The 20,751-nt window shown below is 46.6% G+C and overlaps 1 protein-coding gene across 9 annotated transcripts in view; it reads right to left on the bottom strand.

Annotated features, from left to right (window-relative positions):
• Positions 1–20,751, bottom strand: part of ENOX1 (ecto-NOX disulfide-thiol exchanger 1) — a 554,610-nt gene that overhangs the window by 55,749 nt on the left and 478,110 nt on the right. For all 9 annotated transcript variants that reach the window (XM_038569621.1, XM_038569620.1, XM_038569619.1 and 6 more), the window contains 2 exons: positions 6,422–6,529; positions 2,141–2,197 (listed from right to left, as the gene is read on the bottom strand). In XM_038569621.1, the coding sequence (XP_038425549.1) occupies positions 2,141–2,197; positions 6,422–6,529 (165 nt within the window). The remainder of the gene's footprint in view (positions 1–2,140; positions 2,198–6,421; positions 6,530–20,751) is intronic.

The raw sequence follows: 20,751 nt of genomic DNA, 5'->3' as shown, positions 1-20,751 counted from the left end.
CCAGCAAGTGTGGCTGGGCTCGATCTTCCACAAATATCTCATCCACCCCTGGCCACGGTGCAGCTCCTCCCTCCTGCTGGGCCCAAACCCTACGTCTCAACGGTCATTTCTTCAGTTGATTACAAAGCCCACATCCTGGACTCCAGAGAAGAATTTTTCAAAGCTAAAAACTTTCCTCCAGAAAAGGACAAAAGGCCTCAGAGGTGATCTTTCATTTTTTTTTTTTCTCGTTTAATAGTGAATGCCTTTTGACATTTCTCAAAATGAGAGCCTAGGGACTAGACGTCGCGTTAGGCCTACCTTCACACGCATTGTCGGTTTAATTCAACCAACAGATGAGCTCAGAATCATAACAACATTCTGCTCGGGGCCTCACAGTCACAAGGTAATTCCACATCCATTCATTTGCTTCTCACCATAAGCCTTACGGAAAGAAAGGTAGGTAACGCCATCCCCATGTTACAGACCAGGAAACTGAGGCATACTGCCATTTCGTCTGGCTTATTGGATTTGATGGTGGCTTCCTTAGAAGTCACAGAGGGACGGACTCCTTTCCATTCTTCAGAGCCAACCCAAATCCCACAGATCCAGGAAGTCATTCTTTTTTTTTTCCCCAAGATTTTGTTTATTTGACAGAGAGAGAGAGAGAGAGAGCGCGCACAAGCAGGGGGAGCAGCAGAGGGAGAGGGAGAAGCAGGCTCCCCGCTGAGCAGGGAGCCCGATAAGGGACTCGATCCCAGGGCCCCGGGGTCATGACCTGAGCTGAAGGCAGACACCAAGCTGACTGACCTCCCCAGGCGTCCCCCTGGGAAGCTATTCTTAATTATCCACCACAAAGAAACCATAATACCACCACCTTAAGGTTCCCCCATGCCTTCCTTAGCTCATTACAACAGCAGGACACATTTTTGCGGTCGGCTTTGCCATCTGTTGTACGAACAGGACAATGAAGCTCAGAAGGGCTAGCCTGTCGCCAGCTGACACGGTTAGTGAGTCGCAGAGTCCAGATTTCAAACTACATCGGGTCTCAGCTGCCTCACCTTCCTGTATACTTATCACATCTGGTATGTCACCCGTGTGTCCCCTTATTCCTCAGCTCAGCTTTAAGTTCTTTGAGGGCAGACAGCAAGCCTTGGGCTTCTTGGTAACCACCCCCACTGCCGGCCCTTAGTGGCGCTCCACGTACACAGTAGGTTCTCAATAAATGTCAGACATTAAATATCTGTTCGGTAGGAACAGTAGTTATTAAGAGGGATTTTTTGGGGGGGGTCCTTTGGATGTCAGGCTTTCCTCAGTCTATAATTAAAACAAGAGTGAACACGAAGTGTGTAATTTCTCCTAGCTCTGGCTTAATCAGGCGCTCATTACCATGTCTGATTCTGTGTTACGTGAAAAGAACTGCTTAGTAAGCATTTTCTGTGATGAGGATAATCAAACACATACAGACACCAGAGAGAGTTTTTAAAAGACAAGAGCAAAACCACCCAATGGAGGGAGGGACAATGATCTGCGTGCCATAATCTTCCACCTAGGACTGAGGAACTTCCCAGGCAAAGAGAGCACTTGGCTGATTTGGGGCAACTGGGCATGTGAGGACTCCTGACAGAGGAAGTCTGGGTGCTCACTGGGGTCTTGTATCGAGAGGATGGAGCGCACCATGCTACGGTTCCAGGTCGGCACTAGAGAGGCAACACGTTCAAGGGCTTTTCTGAGACAAGGGGTTCGCTCTGAACCCTCTCCAGCATAGCAATCATCTCATACCATCGCCAATGACAAGCAGACCTAATAAATATGCACGTGATATACAACTTCTTGCCCTCTTTGGTCTCGTTCCATCTGCCCTCCCAACCTATCATTACTGGATAGCTTTGAAAATAGAAAGGGCTCAAAGAAATTCATTGAGATGAGAATTTTTCCAATAGACACGAGCTCGAGTACCTCGAAATTGACGTTTGGTAGTCTACGCCGACCGTGGCAGTGCCTGTCTACCATATTTTACTGCCAAACCATTCATAGTTATCGTAGCCACTGGGAGGCAGGGCTTCGGATTCCCTTGGAGTCCTACCTAAAGTGCCACATACCTGTGGGCATTCAACCAACATCAAGCAACAAGAGCAAGTATCAGGTTGGTGGTACCTACATTTGTGTCCTCGTGGCTGTGGCCGTTGGTCTCGACCAATTCCTTGGTGCCTTTTAACTGCAAATTTCAAGAAAAAAAAAACCCAAATGAGTAAGCAAAGCATATCTGTTACGTATATATCATCCTGTTAATTCAGATTCATCTTGAGGTTGCACTTTATAAAGCTTCCAAGAGAAAAAAACAGATGGAGCACATAATTCTAACGAGTCTTATTGAAACCGGTTTGAGACCAATATTTTATGAAACCTGATGGCTGGTAAAAAAAAATATAAATGGGTCTTGGTCATTATTTTTTAAATAATAAGATTAGAAAGCAGTTCCATAGGCATAAAATGTATAAAATTGGTTCTTAAGAATAATAAATGATTTCATTTCCTAGTTGTATTGCTATTAATTTCAACCCTGCAGTGTTTGCAAGTTGCCACCAGCTAAATGATGTTATACTAACGATTGCTTGTGAATGATGCATTTTCGGTTGTTTTAACACGCCGCAGTGCTACTTGTACATGTCCTCCTTGAGAACTTATTTGAATGACTGGCATTGTTTCTGGGGGTCTAAAAAAAAAAAAAGGAAAACGATTTTCTTCTTTTTGTAAAGGAAGAGTTGGAAAGACATTTCCTTGGTCACTGAGGCATTAGAAGAAAAGCTATTTCTCAAATGAGATTTTTAGCGGTGAACATTTGAAAACTCAACTCTCTTTACTCTCTTGCAGCAGGCTTAGGAGTGATCAGTTATCAGGAGGTTTCTGGGAACCTTTAATTGGCATTTTATCCTTGCCGGGCTCAAGGAAGGCGCTTGGAAGCAGAGAGCAGGGGCAAAGCGGGGAGCAGACCTCGTAGCTGCTTGCCAGTATTTCTTCCTGGCTTATGAATGCTTCAGAAGCAGCATCTTCATTATCATCTTTTTTTTTTTTTTTTTTTGTGCTGTGCATAAAGTATTCAGTGGCAGGAAATAAATGCTTCAAGGTGGAAAGAAAGAAAATAAATGCACGTATGCTGACAAGGTGTCTGAGCAGGAGTATTGGGCCTGGTTATCAGGACGTGTTGGCAGGAAAGCTACTTTGTGGCTTGTTTCTGAGGCGGTGTCTGGTTCTCTGCGAGGAAGTCGGGGGCTCTCCAGGCCCAGAGGGGAGCTTCGCCCCAGGAGGGGTAACGTGAAGAAACTGAGGCTGGGGCAGCTGAGCTGTGGGGCCAGGGGCTCCTTGGCTCATTTCCACGTCACTGCCACTTATAGGAAAAAACAACTCTGCCCCCCGGTCTTCAGGGCTGCCCCCTGATGTTTCTGCACACAGCAAACACAGCGGGTCACCGGCACGAACAGAAAGCGGCCAGCGCAGCGCGGGCGACACCGGCCGTGATCGGAGGGCGCAGGGGCACCTAACGAAACCCGCCGTGCGCTCCTGGCTGAAGGTCAACTCTTCCTTCTTCTCCAAGGTGCTCCTCCTTTTTAGCTCTTCAACCCTCTCCGCCCCCTTAGGTCCCGCAGCCCGTGCTCCTGGGGACATAGAGCGGCCTCAGCAGGCGAGGCTTTGCTATTTTGCTGTGGGAGGAAGGGACCGTGTTGGGGGGGCCGGTGCCACTTTCCCGGGTTCACCCCCCCCCCAAGCACATTCCATTGCGCCACTCCACGTCGCCCTGGCTCTGGATGCTGCCCACCGGCTCCCCTCGTGCCCCCCCATCCACCGGGACTGATCCCCCCGTCTCCTCCTGCCCCAGGCTGCCGCTCCCTCCTCCCTCTGCCACCTGCAGGCTGGGCCCTCCCTGGCCTCTGCCCGTCCTCCCCCCGCCCCAGCAGAGGACCAGGTCTCATCTGATGACACCCGGGCTTGTGCACAAGCTCCAGATGTCAGATGCCGCCACCTTTGGGAAAGGGGTGAAATCAGGAGCCGGTGGGGCCTGAAGGGGCTGGGGAAGCCTCATCCTAGCAAACAGGGAAGGCTGGGAATCTTCTGGAGAGCCTGGGGAATAATCCTGTCTCCCCTGACGGGATGGAGCAGGGCCTACTGATGGTAAGGGTCTGTCCTCCTGACCTCATCTTCCTTTCTAGAATTCCCATAAAATGGCATCATTTTGAAAAGCAAAGTACCAGGTGTATCTTCTCCCGTGTGCATGTGTGTGTGTGTGTGTGTGTGTGTGTGTGTGTGTGCAGGATAGCAAGGCTCTAGGCGCGTGCAGTCACGTTCTCCTGGAGTGATGCTATCCGTCTAGGCCCTGTCTATGCAGGCGCCCAGAAAGCATTTACACCATGTAGTGACCCTACACCAGTCCCAAGAAAGCCTCCCCGGGGCAACGCTCCTGGAGGGATAGAGGTGCATTTTCAAATGTAGGTCCGGGTGTGGGTGCTTGGCTGCCAAGGAGATGGAATGAATGTGTCCCCTGTGTGCTCCCAACCGCAAGGATGACAGGGGCACCTGGCTCGGGGCTCTTGGGGAAACAGCCTGGTGCCGGCAACATGCAGCCACATGCACCCGGTCGCAGCGTGTCACTGGCCTCGCAGGAACGTACTGATTGATGTCTTTGAAAAGAGCCACCCCGTTAAAGTCGGCCCAGCAGACTTAAACATGAGGCCTTCCAAGTCATATTTTCTACTTCCTTAATGGTTTTAGTTAGTTGTTTTGGGTCTTCTCTCATGCTCCCCATTTTTTTTTCTTTTTTTTAAGTAGCAGAGATTGGGCTGTTTCACTGCTGCCGGTGTGTGCGCTTTTCACTCCCCAAGAACCCAGAACAGGAATGTCCTGCTGCTTCTTGCAAAACCCGGAATCTGTTTTTGGGACTGGGGTTTGGACTTTAAATCAAGATACAGGCATGGCCCAGGGGCACTGCAGGTTTGGGTCTGGACGGCCGCGATAAAGCGAGTCCATCTGGGCAGGTAAAAGTCACGTTCTCCCTGTGCTGTTGTCTGTCACACATGCGACAGCATGATGTCGAAAGAGACAACATGCAGAAAGGACTCGAGTCGTGTGGAGAGAGGAGAAACCCTCCCCTCCCCGGCCCAGCAAATCCAGGAGGCGGTGGCACTGGGCACAGGACAGAAGAGCAAAGCTTGGAGCTGTGTCCGATCAGGAGCAAACGTGGACCACCTCAGGCCTAGTCTTCTGGAAGTCTCGAGAAGGTAGAGGAGGAAAGCCACTGCAGTGATGTGGGGCCTCCTAGAGATGCTAGTCACGGCACAGTCTGAGTTAGAACGAGTTTCCCCCCCAAACCCTACAGATTCCAGCTCAGTCTGTATCACTGAAGCTGTACTGGGCCTATCATCCCTGGGCTCCTGCAGCATCTTCCTCCAAAGCCTCCGAAGTAGCCAACATCTTCCCTTTTCACTTGCCAGTAAGTCACTTAACGCTTTTTAGGGGCGAGGAACTGAGACCTTATTTTCCTGCTCCCAAGCCACGAAAATCTAAACACCACTCGTCAAGTGACTGAGCACACAGCTGCCTGTGGCCTCCCAACGTCGTGCTCGTAGAAATAGCACTTTTGAAGTTATTTCTACTGTACGAACAAGCCTTCTCGTAAGCCCCCGCGGGTGAAAAAATGTAAAACAAGCTAAATTTGATTACCCCTAAGGGTTGGGGTTACTGTATGTGATTTTTTTTGGGGGGGGTTGTTTCTCCCCCTCCCAATTACCATCCGTGACCCTGTTGGCAGCAGGGGCAGGCCGGTAATAGGAAAGCATTTCAAGAGCTCTCCTGTGTAGACACCAGGCTTAGGTTTCTCTCCACCGCCGAGCAATCCATCTTACCTGCTGTAAGACAATACTTTCAAATCCACTTATCAATGTCAGGCCACACTTCAGTATCAAAGAAAGCCAGGATGAAACGGTCAGATTTACAAACTTCATATAAAAGGTTTGTTGCTCAGTGTGGTCAGATAAGTGCCCTGATGCATGGGGAAGATTTTTTTTTTTTCCTTTGAACGTCCCCGTGGAGCAGCCGTTCTTACTCATATGCCTGCGTGAGTGGCCTGGGTGGGGGGGAGGTGGGGGGCCAAACGCATCACACTTCAGAGGAACCCAGCTGCTGCCTCGGAAATACATCTGCATCTCCAATACCTTAAAACCTCATCAAAATTCATTTGTCGTTTGGAATAAACTTTCATGTGTCGCTGGGGCAGGCTCGGGTGGGGGTTGGGAGTGAGCAGGGCCGACGAATCCCATGGAGCGGGGCTGCGGGAGATGTGAGAGGGAACGGGCTGGGCGCACGGCAGGCGGGCTGCAGGCGCGTGTGTGCGTGTGTGCGTGTCAGGGCTGGGGGTGCTGCCCAGGCCGGAGCTACTGCTTTCACTTACTTGTTCCTGGAGGACTTTGAGCAACGCCTGCGTGTGCGACTGCTCTTCCTTGGCTTGTTCCAGTTCTGACTTTTTGTTGTTTAACTCCTCCTGGATGGTCAGCAATTGCTGTCAACGGGAGAAAACGTAAGGTAAGTGGGATGGGAAGGCCAGGTGACTGCAGGATCTTAGAAAGATCCATTCAAACACATGAGAAGGTTCTCGCGTGTCTTAGCAGCTCCATCCGGACTTCAGCAGTGAACCTTTGCCTGCCCCCCCTGCCCCCGCGACCCCCAATCACTTAGCAGGTTCTGACCTGTTACTAGGCTGTTGGGACCCCACGGCACAAGAACAAGTTTGTGCTAGGTGTGTGTGTGTGTGTTTATTCATAAGAGACACACAGAGAGAGGCAGAGACACAGGCAGAGGGAGAAGCAGGCTCCCTGCAGGGAGCCCGATGCGGAACTCGATCCCAGGACTCCGGGGTCACGCCCTGAGCCAAAGGCCGATGCTCACCCTCTGAGCCACCCAGGTGCCCTGGTGGTAGGTACTTGTGAAGACGCCCCATCCTATCCCTTCAAACAAATGCATATTTGTAAAAAAATCTATATATGCAGAATAATGTCAACAGACAACATGTTTGGTAGCTAAAGAACTTAAACAAAAAAATAAAAGAAAAGACAAGCTCGATGTGATTAGTCAACCTGGCCAAGGCCGCATCGTTTTGCGTTAAGACGGGAAAGCCAGCCTTACGGTAGGAGTAGCTCTGCAAAGCTACTTCCCCAGGTGGCTCGGACCACAAAGGATCCTTTTACTCTCTCTGTTATGACGGTGATGTTTTATTAGATCAGCAGGACTGAAGTCCAAACTGCAATCAATATATCAGCCGAGAAAACTGCTGATATAAGCTGTCAAAACACTAAGCTATGGCCTGCACTGCTATTTTTAAGCAGGGCCACTGAAGGGATTTTTGTAAGCCTTGCCTTGAGCTTCCCGTGCCCTGGCCACTGCAGCTCAGGGTGAGGCTGACCCCGCCTGCCCGAGTCCCTGCGGCCCTGCTGGGTGTCAGCCACTCGAGAGCGCCACGCTGATGACACAGAACCTTTGCACGTTCCCGCCACAGAGCAGGTGGCTTGTGTCCCACGTCCAGGCCGCTTCTCTGGGGCCTGGGCAAGCTGGCCGCACAGCCGCCTGGCCAGGCCTCACTAGCAAGGCCCCAGCAAACGCTGGCGCCGGAGGGCCCATGCGTCAACCCACCAGCTGGGAGGATGAAGTTAAACCTTTAAAACCTAGTCTGGGAGTGACTCAGAGGTTCAGCGCCTGCCTTTAGCCCAGGGTGTGATCCTGGAGACCCGGGATCGAGTCCCGCATCAGGCTCCTTGCATGGGGCCCTGCTTCTCCCTCTGCCTCTGCCTGTGTGTGTGTGTGTGTGTGTGTGTGTGTGTGTGTCTCATGAATAAATAAATAAAATCTTAAACCCCCCCAAACCACCCCCCCAAAACTTAGGGGGGTATATTGTGGGGAGTACGCAGCACTCAGAAAAACACATTGCGCTTTCCCTGGGGCTTGCTGGTTCTGTTCCCTCCTCTGGCCCTGGATTTAGATTTAGGGACCTACTTTGGATCTCCCCCACCACACTCCTGGCATAAACAATGATTTCCTTGCCGTTTCCTAAAAACGCAGTGCCTGCACACGTGAGAATCACACGCAGGGGATACACGCCCCCCCCCCCCCCGGCTCCCCTAGTGCTGTAAGCGCATCAGTGGATTGAGGTACAGAAACCAGGGAGCCAGTGCAGTACTTGGGCACCATGACAAGTTCCTAAAATGACTGCTTCCGAAGAGCAGGGAGTGCCTCTGCCCAGCCCCCCAGCAGCTCCCGGAGAGTGTCGGGGGGGTTCCTGATGCTGGGACTCCCATGGGATAGCATAGTGGGCAGGTTTCAGATCCAATCCGTAAACTGCCTTTAAAAATAAGCCAAATTGGGCAGCCCGGGGGGCTCAGTGGTTTAGTGCCGCCTGAAGTCTCCTGCGGGACTTGATCCCAGGACCCCAGGGTCACACCCTGAGCCGAAGGCAGACGCTCAACCACTGAGCCCCCCAGGCATCCCGGGATCACACTTTTCGTTATTTTAAATTTTATTTATTTATTTTTTAAAACTATCTTACTTAAGAATAGTTGACGCATAGGTAGGTTACTTTCAGGTGCATGACACCGTGACTTGACAACTGTATGCACTGTTCCGTGCCCAACATGGAAGTGTGGTCGCCATCTGCCACTAGGCAGTGTTATTATGACACGACTGGCTATGCTCCCTATGCCATACTTTTCATCTCTGTGGGCTCACACTTTTTAAAATAAAATGTCTTCTCTGTCATCCCCACTTCCTTCTCACACATAGGCAACCACTTTCACTGGTTTCTATCTTCTTTATTTGCATGTGTTTTTCTAAAATATATATTGTTGTTTGGGCAGTATGCATTTTTTATGTGATGCCGTCGTATTTGTTATTTATGCTTTTACTAAGCCTCTTTTTTTTTTTTTTTAAGATCCGTCCATGTTAATGTGTACGTATCTACCCTGTTGCTTCTGAGAGCTGCATAATATCCTCTGGAGTGCACCCACCCAGTTATCCCTAATTCACTCTCCCAGGGAGAGCCACTCAGATTACCTCTAGCTCTCACCCCATGCAAGGTTGCAGTGGATCATGCCGGTGTGCATTACCTTATGCACCTGCAGGAGGATTTCCCTGGCATGCATACACAGCAGTGGCACCACTGCTTCATAGGGTGTGCCTAGGATGTCAATTTGCCAAAGCTGCTCTACCGAATGGCTCTATAACCCACCCACAGCAGTGTGCAAGAGCCCCTGTGTCCCACAGTCACACTAACACTTAGTGTTACCCACTCAGCTTTCTAATATTTGTCAGAGAGTTCTAATATGTATCTAGTAATACACAGATTCTTCATTAAAAATTTTTTTGTACTTCTCTAACTCCTTGTGATTTTAAACATCGCATCATATGCCTGCTAGCTGCTGAGGTTTATTTACACTTCTAAAAAGACTACTCAAGGGTAGTGGTTCTTAAATATGGGAAACTTTAAAAAAATGATTTATTTATTTTAGAGAAAGAGAGTGTGTGTGTGAGCTGGGGGACGGGCAGGGGGAGAGAATCTTAAGCAGACCCCCGCTGAGCATGGAGCCCAACACGGGCTCGATCTCACCTCCCTGAGATCATGACCTGAGCTGAAACTAAGAGGCAGACATTTAACCAGCTGAGCTCGCCCCAAGTATGGGAAACTTTTCACAACAATCCTGATTCCTGGGTCCTCAAGAAGAGCAATGAACTCAGAATATCTAGGCAATGATACCTTAAGAGAAAACAGCAACAACCTTAAGAGATAATTCTAGTGTGCAACTGGGATGAAAACCACTCTTTCCTTTAACGCTCATTTAAACTCCATTCTACTACAGCGTGACTTCCATCCAGACTACCCTACTCACACTGTGTTCGCTGAAATCTCCGTTGCTTTTCTCCTGGCCGACCAGCATGCCAGGTTCTTTTCTTCTTGCTCCATGCCTTTTCCAGGTGATCCGTTCACACCCATGGCTTCAACTGCACATCTCATGTGCTTATACTTTAGAAGGCTGACTCTACAGCCTCTGCCTCACTCCTACTACTCATTAGATCCTTAACTTACAGTGTTTCAAACCCTATTATCACACCTCTCTTCCCCTGCCTGAGTCTGCTCCCCTGGAACCCAGAGTTAAAAGCCTGAAATCCACCCCAGCCCTTTCATCACCTTCATAATCTCCCTGCCCATTCCTCTGCCTTTTCTCCCATCCTCATGGTGATAGTTAAGGCAACCCTTTCCTCCCCTCTGGATCTGTTTGTTCCCCTGTCATTCGCCCTATGCTCCTCAGAGAGCTGGCCATCTAAAAATAAAAGTGCTCCCATACTTAAAAAAATATTATTGGTTTGGCATTTTTCACAGAACTCAAATAATAATACTAAAGTGTGAATGGAATCACAAAAGACCCCAAATAGCTACAGTTGTATTAGGAAAGAATAACAAAGCTGCAGGGACCAGGATTCCAGATTTCAAGATCTACTACAAAGCCATAGTAATCAAAACAGTATGGTACCAACCCAAAAATAGACACAGGGATCAATGGTATAGAACAGAGAGCCCAGAAATAAACCCATACATATATGGTCAGTTAATCTACAACAAAGGAGGCAAGAATACCCAATGGGGAAAAGACAATCTCTTTAGTGAATGGTGTTGGGAAAGCTGAACAGCCAGCCACATGCAAAGAATGAGACTGTATCACTTTCTTATACCATCCACAAATATAAACTCAAAATGATTTAAAGACCTTAATATTTAAAAAAAAAATAAAGACCTTAATAGGAGACCTGAAACCATAAAACTCCTAAAAAAAAAAAGAAAAGAAAAAGGTAGTCAGTAATTTCTCTGTCATTGGCCATAGCAACATTTTTCTAGATAGGTCTCCTAAGGCAAGAGAAATAAAAGCAAACATAAACTACTGGGTCTATCCCAAAATAAAAATCTCTTGCACAGTGAAGGAAATCATCAACAAAACCAAAAAGCAACCTACTGAGTGGAAGAAGATATTTGCAAGTGATATGGCTGATAAGGGGTTTGTGTCCAAAATACAAAGAACTTACCTAATTCGACACCAAAAAATGTTGTATGGCTAAAACTAATGTGTGTTAACTATACTTTGATAATAATAATTTAAAGATTCTTTTGGTTCCTCAGCTTCTATTAGACAAAATCCAAACCACTGACCTCATCCTTCCCTAGTTGTGCCAGGTCCTTTCATGACTCTGTGACAAGCTCACTTCCCAGAATTCTGCTAGGCAGATTCCTATTCATTTTTAGGCTATTCATTTCAGATGAGCACCACCCATGTGATGACTGTATACAATAAAAAACAGCTGGATCCAATAGGGAGCCGATACTCCTCACCAGGGCACACGGTTAGGCAGGGGAGTCGGGGCTTGATTTGATTCCCATTTGCCCATTTGGCCTGGTGCCTTTGTCTAGGGCAGAACCTGCAAAACCATATGCAGTATCCTTGGGTTCTTCTGCAATAAAGACCTCCCTCAATCACCCAAGCAAAGTTAATTGTCCTAACGTCTTTGCTCCCAAAGCACGTAGTATACAATACTACCTGTCCTACATATCTCCCCAACTAGACTATATCCACCAGTGGTAGGGCCAGTAATTAGGGCGTGCCTAACACATAGGAGATGTTGAATGAATGAGTGAAGAAAGGAATGAATGCTTGCTCTGGTTTCCCCACTTCTATGGGATTAAGCCATGATCTAGTAGAAAAACAAAACAAAAAACTCCATACACAGGGACAAAAACCAAAACAACTACAATAACAAAAACTACCTGTGGGTCTGTCACTGGGTGATTCATTGTTGTAGAGATAGGGACACATAGGGACACATACGGACATATGGGGACACATTAGGATATATGGAGCTTTCAGAGAACAGCAGTTCCATGGAAGACATTTTCATTCATTACTCCGGCAGACCCATTATCCTTCTTAATCTAATGGGGACTATTTCTTAAAAGGCTAAGGCAATCCACTCAATGAATGTGTAATTCTGTAATTTCTTCTCCATGTTCCACCAAAAAAACAACAACAACAAAAAAAAAAAACAAAAAAAAAACAAAAAACAAAAAAACAAAAAACCAACAACAATAAAAAACAAAAAAACAAAAAACCAACAACAATAAAAAACAAAACAAAAAACCCAAACCACCACTAGAGGAAAAAGAAAATCAACACCCCCTAGACTGTCTTCTACATTCTTCCAGATTAATGTTTTCTTTTGTTTACAAAGCATAAACTCATGAATCTAATATTTATGTATGCAAAACAGTGGTGGTGAGTCAAAACTGCTGTTCTTCATTTGCCTCGATGTCCTGTAAAAACAATGAGGTAGTCTGAAGCTAGATAATTTAAGTCAGCCTTTCCGGTTCTTCTTCACTTGAAATGTATGAGACTGTATCATCTCTTCTCTAGTCTGAATGTTTAAATACGAAAATACCTCAATTACAGAAGTTCACAGGCAGCTAGAACTTAATCAGGAGAGTCTCTCGGTTGGATTGGCTGACTGCAGCATAATTTTAATTTAACATTGGAGAGTATGACATTAAACAGATGCACTATTACATTTTTTGGTGGTTACAATTGAGTGTGTTCCAATTAGACAATTATCCGTATGCCAATCAAGTGCGCACACTCTGGCAGACAATAGCAGGTAAATACGTGCCGTACCTGACGCATCTTGGTATTTCCAGGCCACCGATTTAATAGGATCGTTTGTAATGCTCTTTGGGGATGCAGACTTCAGTGTGTAATGGGTCTTTCTGTCTGACAAACCCAAAGAGCATTACAAATGTTACTTGGAGCCCCAGAATAAGTGAGGTCACATTTCCATTTTTACAGATGGGCGAACTATGTGCGTACAAAGGTTAAGTCACGAAGCCAAGGCCACACTGTCTGGGAGAGACCTACCACTTGCACATCTCAATTTTCCTGTCTTAAACCATGGTTCCTACCCTGACAGCCACACCGCACTATCAGTTTAAAATGGAAATCAAGACATGCCAAACTTGGAATCGTCCTAGCAACAACGTCTACCTAAGGCATTCACCTCCACTTAAAAGCTAGGCTGGTGGAGACATGCTTTTGTGTGTACTTCTGTGAACCCCATGGTGGACTTAACTTCGCTTTTCAAACTGCAGCCCCTTCCTTGTCCTTTTTCCTTAAATTTTGCTATCAAGGTGAAGTTTTGATATAGCTAGCAGGTTAGAAGGTTAGATTCCATAAAAGTCACAGACAATAGAGCAGATACTCTCTATATGAAGTGTACCAGCAACATCCCATTAGGAGCTGACACTCACAGAATTAGTGATAGCCCAGGGATCTCTGGCAGGATTGGTGAGCAGCTGGGCTGAGGTGAGGGTCAGCATCAAATTGGGAGGACCCGTAAATAGCGCACTGATTTTAGGACAGCACAAAACACTCCAATAATGGCTATGACCAGTAGAGTCTCCCTAGGTATTAGGAAAATACAGGCATAGGGGATTCCATTTTGAATCAGGATTTGTTCTATTTATTAGAAATGAGCCACTGAATATTCATGCATAAAAAATCTGGAAATACTGGAATCCATAGAGGGTCATCAATTTAAATTTAAATGTGTTTTTGCACTTTTGATTCAGTTTTAATAAATGTATATTCCATCTCCATCAATTTCCTGTAAATGAGATGCTCAGATCCTCCGCGGGGATATGCCTTTGGGGCCAGTAAAGTATCACCTAAGGAAATGAGGTCTGGGGACTTCCCAAGGCCGTGGCAGATGGGACTGTCTCTGCATCCACCAATCCCAGCGATTGTTTTACTACATAAGCTACATGGCAAAGCCTGCGAGCATCCCGCATCACCCTGTCTGTGCAGCTGGTCTCCAGTCTGATTTCTCTATTTTTTAAAAAGATTTTATTTATTTTTTTTTTGAAAGAGAGAGAGAGAGAACATGAATATGAGGGGGAGAAACAGACTCCCCACTGAGCAGGGAGTCCAACGTGGAATTTGATCCCAGGACCCTGGGATCAAGACCTGAGCCGAAGGCAGGTGCTTAACCAACTGACCCCAGGCGCCCTGATTTCTCTACTTTAGCCTGCGATCTGAACCCCACCCCGGGCCTGCTCTGCTAGATCCTTGTCTCCTTGTCCTGCCCTAAGGAGACAGGATGCATCCATCAACCCGTTCTCCCTTGGGGAGATCCTGCTACCTCAACACAGCCTACTGCTGCTTCTTCCCCCACACAGGTACCCTCCACACCCCTGCCCTCCCGATCCTGTTTTCATTCTCCCTGATTTCAGCCCCACTTAGGGAACGTCCTAGCCATTGGTCCAGCGGATGAAGTCGCCTGGGCCTGCTTTGCCTCTAGCCCTGTGAAGCCTGAGCCAACCCCCTGATGGCAAGGGAAAGTTCGAGACACAGGAAACCAAGTGCATATCATCATACCATTAGGAGCAAGGCTGTGCCTGAAGGCAAAGGTATCTAACAGCATTCCTGACAGAGGAGAGAAAGCTGGCTCAGGGGAAGGACAGTCATTTACCACCTGGTAGCAACAACGTTCACTTTTCTCCTTGGGAGGTGGGGGGCGGGGGAGGAAAAAAAGAAAAAGATGGAATTGAACTAGCCTGAATTTTCTTGTCACACAAGGTGGTAAGACTACTCAAAATCTCTTCTAGTTTAAAATGTCATCTGCTTCCACCTGGGGATGAAACTGCACTTCAATTGACGGCAAAGTAGGAGGGTGACCAAGCCCGTGGCCCCTTTTATCAACGGAGGCCCCCCTCTCCGCCTTGGCCGCCGTGACCCCTGGGGGAGAAGCGTCTCCAGGAGAGAGCTCCACGGTTCAGATGACTGATAACGGGAACACTGGATCATAGAAATGAAATTGTGCTCTGAGCCTAATATCCTATTACACCAGGCTATACATATTTAATTCCTTGGGTCTTTCCTCATAAATCAATTCCTTCAGGCCCTTAATCTCGTCAATATCTTTTCTGATATTGAATTTTAAATGCCATTCTCATTGCCAGGCAGAAAGGCAAGGGCTCGCTCGTGATGGGATCAGGCTTCATTTACAGCCAAGGGACGCCTGCAGTGTGGCCCTATTCCCTGACCCCACTGCCAGGATCCTAAGGTCGGCCAGAGCCAAACAGCCCAAGCCCAGGCCTCAGTGGGCTTACCGCCCTCTCCTCGCTCAAGACCATGAACCCTGGGGTCATGACCACCAGGGTCCTGGGAGCCTGAGGCAGTTCTGGGAGACTGGCGAGAAAGTGGGTGCTTCCAAGGGCCTAGGAGACTTGGAGACATGGGGCACCCAGCCACCCCCACGGGGCAGGGGGTTCCGGCAAGGGTTCCCTTCCCTGAATGTATGAGGAAGGCTCTGACAGGGCGCCTGTGTCTGAGCGGGATCTCCCAGGGCTGGGTGAAGGGAGGTCACAGGCTGTGGATTCTCTGGAGGAGAGGCAGTGCCTAACCCTGGGGAGTACGGGGGTTTCCAGGTTCCCAGGGGCTGGCCCCTAACAGTGGGGATCCCCCCTGCGGTTAGCGAGAGGGGAAAACCCACAAATCTGTGAGTCTTGCAAACTTTCCAAAGGGAAGAAGCAGTGATAAATAGAAGGCTTCAAGAGTCTTCTTGAAGGCCAGGAAACACAGAGGCCAGGAAACACAGGGAAGCTCGGAGATGCAGATTTGGGGGGCCCAAGTCAAGGGCCAAGCCCCGGGAGCTGTCTGCCCCAGCAGGGACTAAACAGGGGCATCTGTACAAAATTTAACAATAAAAAAACCGAACTAAAGTCCAGCCATTTATTATCACTATGTACCAGCAATTCTACACAAAATCAATGATAAAATACTCCTTTCCAGACAAAAATCCTTTGATCTAAAATTGCTGCTGCTAAGATTTAATATATACGTAATCTTCAAATTAGCACATTTTCATTACTCTCCCTTTCACAAACGTACTCCGTGTAGAAACTAATTTGGAAGATGTCCAGTTTCTGCTCCCACTGCCAACCGTCCCTGCCCTCCCCACGTCTCACCCACGGGGCTCGGCTACACGCCTTGGCTTTAGAATCACTGGAGCTCGCTTCAGGCACAGCGTCCCCAATCCCATTAGCAATACATGTATTCCTACATTTATACAGTAGATTTGAAATAAAGATAGCACAATTATTGCAAAGCCTCAGAGCTAGAACCTGAGCTACTTCAATTCATTCCACAGGATCCGTGAAAGAATCACCACGTTTAAGATTTAGACAACAGAACTTGGTGTGAACCATGAGTGGACTTATTTTTCGTAAGTGCAAACTTCAGATGTTAAGTATTACCGAATTACGGTAGTTTAAAAATTGAGACGCATTCTTTTTAAATGAATGGTTTGCTTTAAAACTAAAGGACGAATAAAGAAAATGTTGCATCAGTGGTACAATTAAGAGTTGCCTGAACTGTATCTTTTTCACTTGGTGGTATTAAAATTCACTTATTTACTGGACAGTTATGTACATACCGTGTACTGTAATCAAAGGATCAAAGTTCAGACTGTTAGCTGAATTAAAAAAAAAAACAAAAAAACAAAAAAAACAAACTACCGAATAGATGGTTGTGATTTTTTTTCTCCCCTTTCATCGTACCATTTAAGTTTTTGTTTCACAGGCATAATTATATATGAAAATCAATAGGAAACTGTCACTGTCTGCGTTTCTTTCCTGATTGTTACTCACTTTATTTCATGATTATTATGGAAAATAATTTTGTCCTTTAGAGAAGAGGATGTTTAAAAAAAGGATCCTTTCTGAGTTCAAATTACACGAGGCACCTCGCTGGCCAGCAGCCCAGTATCCGGGCAGGAGAAGGAGATCATGACCCTGGCCTGCTGGGCGGGGGAGGGGAGAACAGGTTTCATCAGACATGGTTTTTAGAGACCATTTCTTTCACTTGAATATCCTTCTAGGAGGGGACTTGTATTAAAAACAGATACGTTTTGGCATTTTATAATCCCATGGAGTTACTGGTCAAAATGCCCTATATCCTGAGATAAGGGAACATTATTATGAAAAAAATATATATATATAGACAAGCATTGGTGAAAAGGCAAAAAAGAAACCACTGGTCAGCATTTCAAAGGCTAGCATGGTTAGCTCCCTTGCTGTGTGACCTGCAGACCACATCTCCTTTCCTCTCACAACTGTCTCCTGAAGAATAATTTAACATTTGAAAAGCAATACGTCAATTAATTTCTTGACTACTGACTACAGGAAAAGCAGATGCAAACGTGGTTCGGAAGGCTCTAAAAAACCTATTCCCCTTTCTTCACATGATTTTTCTTTCATTTTTTTTTATAAAGATTTTTTTAAATCTATTCACTTGAGAGAGAGCCAGCGAGAGCAGGAGCAGAGGGTGAGGGAGAAGCAGGCTCCCCACTGAGCGGGGAGCCTGACACAGGGCTGGATCCCAGGACCCCAGGATCATGACCTAAGCCCAAGGCAGACACTTAACCGACTGAGCCACCCAGGCGCCCCGATTTTCCTTTTTTAATAGTGTGATGTGCAGGGTCATTTCGGTTTTCTAGTTTTCACTTTCTTCACATGTTAAATAAAGATAACAATACTCACCAGTAGGATACCAGGAGACTAAAGAACGTCCATTAAGTGTGTGAGGCTCCTTGAATGGCAAGGGGTACCAAGTTAAATCAAAGTGCTGCTATTATCTTCTTTGCAAGAATGGAGAGACGAAGACCTAGCAAGGTCAAGTGACTTTTAACTTACCGAGTGGGCAGTCCTGGGGATTAGTATTCAGAGAGAAAGGGCTGTGATTCCATCCCACCCCAGCCAGGCTGGTTGCCCTCCTTCAGCCAATTTTCAAAACACAGGGCCAGCCAACTTGAATTAACACCATTCAAGCAATTCACGAGGGAAGGCGTCAAATGCTTTGCTGAAGTAGGAGTATATATCAGCGATAATTCTCTCCGTTGCCTTTGCTGGCAATTCCACTGCAAATGATAATCCAATTTGCTGGGACTTATTTATGCCTATCACTTTTTTTTGCAATTATATGAGATGGTCATCACCCTGGCCTCTGGGTACATGTACCGCTGTTAATGCAGAAATTTAAAATATTAACATGCTTCCCAGCCAGGTTGGCCCATTTACTTCAGACAAGAACTTGATTGAACAGCTGGGTCTTGCACTGTGCTCCAAAGGCCAATAGAGATTTGTTCTGTCTTTGCAGGGTTTATAACCCAGTCGTGATGAGAGCTTATAGCCAGAAAACCCTTTATGGGTGACTTTTGACCGAAGTTCCATGGCCATCTTTGGAGGTGGCTTATACAACGTGAACTGGGCCTCATTCAGTTTAGCTCCTGGAGAGCCAAACCATGCTCATTCTAGATTCATTAACGTCAGATGTTACCACCATCACTGACCTCCTTGATGGCAGTTTCAGGAAAGCAGCTTTTGACTTAATGGTTATGGGATAAGAACGTGTGTTGGGGTCTTAAGAGCTTTTATTCAAATCCTAAATGGTGAGGAAGTTGTAATGGTCTAACATGTCCTACAGAAAAATGAAGCAGGAGAGTATAGTCCTATCTCTGCATCAGCCATAGATGACCTAGGACGGGAAACTTTCTCTGCTGCGGGTCTAGAAGACCTCCGCCACCTACATTACTTACCCCCTGACTGACCACTGAACTTTAATGGAGCCAATTTATTCAATGATTACAATGTTCCTGTGTCTCCTCTGTTAACACAGGTTATTGTTTCTTTACAACCAGGAGACGAGGACATCTGGGGGCAGGATGAGCATGAAGGGTAGCACCCCCCACCCTCAAACTTATTAGCACCTTGGACCTTTAGGTGCCACTGGGATAAGCTCTGCAAACAAACAGGTACATTCACCTATCACAAAAAAGGCGTGAGGCAGAGGAAGTCTGCTCGCTTCCCCAAAGTCTCCAAGTTATTTTAATGCATTTAGCCTGGTCTGGAAGCCTATGTTACAGGAGTCTTGTAACTGGGACCTTTGGAGGCCTCCCGTTTGCCCTTGTTCCCTACTGCAGGGCTGAGCTCTAGGTAGACAGGTGCGGCCGGGGGCTGCAGAGAAGAGCAGCTTCCCCGAGGGGCTTTAACCACCACAGGTGGTCCCTGAAGGCAGCTCAGTCCTGGACCAGCTCAGGTTTTCTCTGTCTCTGAACTGCAGGCTGTATTTAAGGAAAAGGCAACAGAGGCAGCAGCAACAACAGAAAGCCTCAAGAAATCCTGTTACTGTGGAGGGGGGCACATATTCTCAATACCTGGAGCTGAATTCTATCTGATGAAATAAAATACAGCACCACCCATCTTGCATGGATCTCAGAAGTGCAGATAGAAAATTACCATTTTAAATCCATCCTCTCCGCTTTGGAAACATTAAATATAGGAAGCATTAAAGAGGCGAGTTGGATTACTCAGACCCTTTTACAATAAATGGTATCAGCACGGTCGGTCATGAATGATAACAGCAAGAAAGGCTCCCAAGGTATAAAAATTAACAGAAATTAGGGTTGTTGGCTTTACACTTAATATCATCAGTCTGCCCCACGAAGGGCTCCTCCAGCCTCAGCGATCCTCTCACTCAGGATTGATGACTGCACGCCCTTTAACGTTACACGTGGAAGTCAGTCTGCCCGTGTCCTTGCTACGAAAATTTCCATCACGGGTTTGCTGAAGCCAGCTCAAAGACCCCTCCTGACAGTGGTGGCACAGAACAGATCGTCATCCACGATAAATAGCTAGTTGAGTGTGTATCCTAGAAACAGGGGATAATACCAAGGTGAGTGTTAATGACTTTTAATTTTTTGGAAGGAAAGAAGAGGGAAATCACATCTCCAGGGTCTGCTGGTAGGCTCTGTGCCGTCATCACTTTTCTGCTTCCAGATCAAAATCTGACGATGGAAATCATGATGCAAAGGGAGTCGTACAAAGCAGTCACATTCTGGTCCAAGTAATTATATCAGGATTAAGAAAGATTGTACCAGGATTACTCTGGGAAGGTCAAACAAATAATCGCTTGTTTTGCCACTGAGTTCACTGTGGATAATCTTCAACCAGATAAGAGAGTTCTCTTTTAATCCGAGTTGTTCAATCTTCTTTTCTTTTCTCCTTTGGTTGCTTTAGTTTTAAGTCACAAATGGATATTCTCTAGCTATTAAACTGATCACTCTGTTAATGGGATATATTACATTAATAGACTTTTATAATATTGAACTAACCTTGCATTCTTGGGATAAATCCTATAGAGTGATAAAATACCAGATTAAGTTAGCTTTTTAAAAGCAATTTTAAATCTATGTTCTTAAGTGAGATTGACTTATAACCCTGCCCTCGTCTTTTTTTTTTTTTTAATTGTCCTTGCCCTTTTTTGGTATCAAGCATTTTAGCCTTATAGAATTAGTTGGGACACATTTCCTTCTTTTCCATTCTCTGAATGAGTTTGTAAAAGATTGGCGTAATCCTCCTTGAATGTTTGGTAGAATTTGACCATAAAGCCATTTTGGGTCTGCTGCTCTGATGTTAAGATTTAATGATATTTAGGGATGCCTGGGTGGCTTGGTGGTTTAGCACCTGCCTTTGGCCCAGGGCGTGATCCTGGAGTCCCGGGATTGAGTCCCACCTCAGGCTCCCTGCGTGGAGCCTGCTTCTCCCACCGCCTGTGTCTGTGCCTCATTCTCTCTCTCTCTCTCTCTCTC

The sequence above is a fragment of the Canis lupus genome, chromosome 22 (genome assembly GCF_011100685.1).
Source record: "Canis lupus familiaris isolate Mischka breed German Shepherd chromosome 22, alternate assembly UU_Cfam_GSD_1.0, whole genome shotgun sequence".
In the NCBI taxonomy this organism is placed as follows: domain Eukaryota; kingdom Metazoa; phylum Chordata; class Mammalia; order Carnivora; family Canidae; genus Canis; species Canis lupus.
This window is presented reverse-complemented; position numbering and strand designations above follow the sequence as displayed.